The sequence below is a fragment of the Diaphorina citri genome, unplaced genomic scaffold, assembly GCF_000475195.1.
Source record: "Diaphorina citri unplaced genomic scaffold, Diaci psyllid genome assembly version 1.1 scaffold1056, whole genome shotgun sequence".
Classification (NCBI taxonomy): Eukaryota; Metazoa; Arthropoda; class Insecta; order Hemiptera; family Psyllidae; genus Diaphorina; species Diaphorina citri.
In genome coordinates this window covers 1-1,861 of record NW_007378485.1, presented here as the reverse complement: position 1 = coordinate 1,861, position 1,861 = coordinate 1, and the positions used below count along the sequence as shown (strand labels likewise).

Genomic DNA, 1,861 nt, shown 5'->3' with positions numbered 1-1,861 from the left:
TTTTTTTTTTTTTTTTTTTTTTTTTTTTTTTTTTCCCCCCCCCCCCCCTTTTTTTTTTTTTTTTTTTTTTTTAATAATTGATTTTACGCCCCTTTCAAGGCAATTACAAAATCAATGGATAGGTATAGTACATTTTACAATAAAAAATAGATAAACTTAGGGCTAAAATATTTTAAATATACTATAATATGTTTATCTTAGGCATTGCTCAGATGTAGAGAATTGCTTTTGTTTTCTCTTTGAAAACCTCCATATTGTCAGCAATTTCCAGGGCCGAGGCATGTTTATTGAATATGTCCATGGCAATGGGCAGTGTTGATTTGGAGTATGCAGGTCCACAAATATCACCTGAGGTAAGGATTGAAGGGTCCTCTCTTCTTCGTAGTCCAGGTATAGGGACTTTTATTGAAATAGAATGTTAAAGCAATAAACCATCAAGATCAAGAATTTTTGTTTGCTGTTGAGAATTTGTTAAATGGCTGTAATATTAGGCAATCACCATAAAATCTAACTGAAAAGTATAGAATATCAACACATTCTATGTACTTACCCATAACTTGGACACGACAGATAGCACAAGTATCACATTCAACATCCCAACTCCACATGGCTACTGCATTCCATTTCTTCAATGTGAACATCTTCTCAGATTTGGAATCCGTGTCCATTTTCTCTGGCTTTGTTGACTCTACGTCCATCTTCTCCATGATTGCCAGTATTGTCTCTTGCTCACGATGTTATAGCATTAATATCAACTGGAAACAAAACAAAAAGGCGTCATATAGGTGGCTTTCAATGGAATACAGTAGAATAATTTCACACTCCCAATTCCTCATACCTATCTCATTCAGTCCCCTGTGAAACAGTGTACTACCTATTCATAAGTATAAGTACCTACCTACATTTTTTTGTGTACAAAAAATGTAGAATGTGAAGTTCAGACAGAGTGAGAAGTTGAGCAATAGAAACTGAATGGGAGTAAAGCTAAAAACAAACAGAGCATTGAGCTTGTATGATAGAGAGGTGACAAAGTCAAACTATAGGTAATGTGCTGATAGCATAGGGTTTTGGTTATGTACTTACTGGGTAAGGCTAGGCTTGGATTGATTTTTTCTCAATATATCCTACCAAAGCCTCACCCTGTACATAACTAAAACTTAAATCTTCTCCACTCCACTCTGCTTTTGGCCCAAGACAATATGTACTGAAACATGATTTTCAAGAATGAATGAGGCCAGCTAGTTGGCTTTGAATTTAGCACACCTGCCTTGTAAGTGCTATGTCGCAGTAGGTACTGACTATCCCGTCCTTGATCATAGGCGGTTCTTGCCTAAATTTTTGGGGGGGCTTGATTTTGAAGGTACACCTTCAAAATTTTGATTTAGCTTTATGTAAAAAAATCTGGTGTGAACATCACACGACTTTCCTTATCCTATTGAATGATGCTTATTTGAGTATTATTTTACCCTAACTTTTACCATATCTCTAACCGTTTAGTCGGTATAGCTGAAAACCACCAAAAAACGGTTGAAATCCATCAAAAGCGGTCAAAATGCCGCCAACCGCAGCACCTATCTCAACTAAACGTTTTCTGTTGCATCCTTGTCACATTTGTGAACTACATACCAAATTTCAAGTCTCTAGCTCATACCGTTCCCGAGATATTGTTAAACTAGACCGAAAACAGCCAAAAAGCGGTAAAATGCCGCCAACCAATGCACCAATCTTAACCAAAAGTTCCTTTCCTTCCTATAGGATAAGGAAAGTAAAAATGGTGTTTAGGATTATTATTCTGAAATCCAATTTTATCTAGTGTAAGAGGCCTTGATAACTTTGGGGGGGCTTAACCCCCCAAGCCCCC

The 1,861-nt window shown here is 36.8% G+C and overlaps 1 protein-coding gene across 5 annotated transcripts in view; it reads right to left on the bottom strand.

Annotated features, from left to right (window-relative positions):
• The window catches only part of LOC103513968 (RING-box protein 2-like), a 6,667-nt gene extending 4,980 nt beyond the window's left edge, over positions 1–1,687 (bottom strand). The window contains exons 1-3 of one of the 5 annotated variants that reach the window (XM_008478829.3): positions 1,627–1,687; positions 551–755; positions 194–399 (exon numbers count right to left, since the gene is read on the bottom strand). In XM_008478829.3, coding sequence (XP_008477051.1) covers positions 209–399; positions 551–707 — 348 coding nt within the window. In that variant the 5' untranslated portion in view covers positions 708–755; positions 1,627–1,687 and the 3' untranslated portion in view covers positions 194–208. Of the gene's footprint in view, positions 1–193; positions 400–550; positions 756–898; positions 1,025–1,083; positions 1,202–1,330; positions 1,393–1,626 lie in introns of those variants that run through there. The other 4 variants (XM_008478827.3, XM_008478828.3, XM_008478826.3 and 1 more) reach the window with 4 other exon arrangements.
• Between the last annotated feature and the right edge of the window lie 174 nt (positions 1,688–1,861).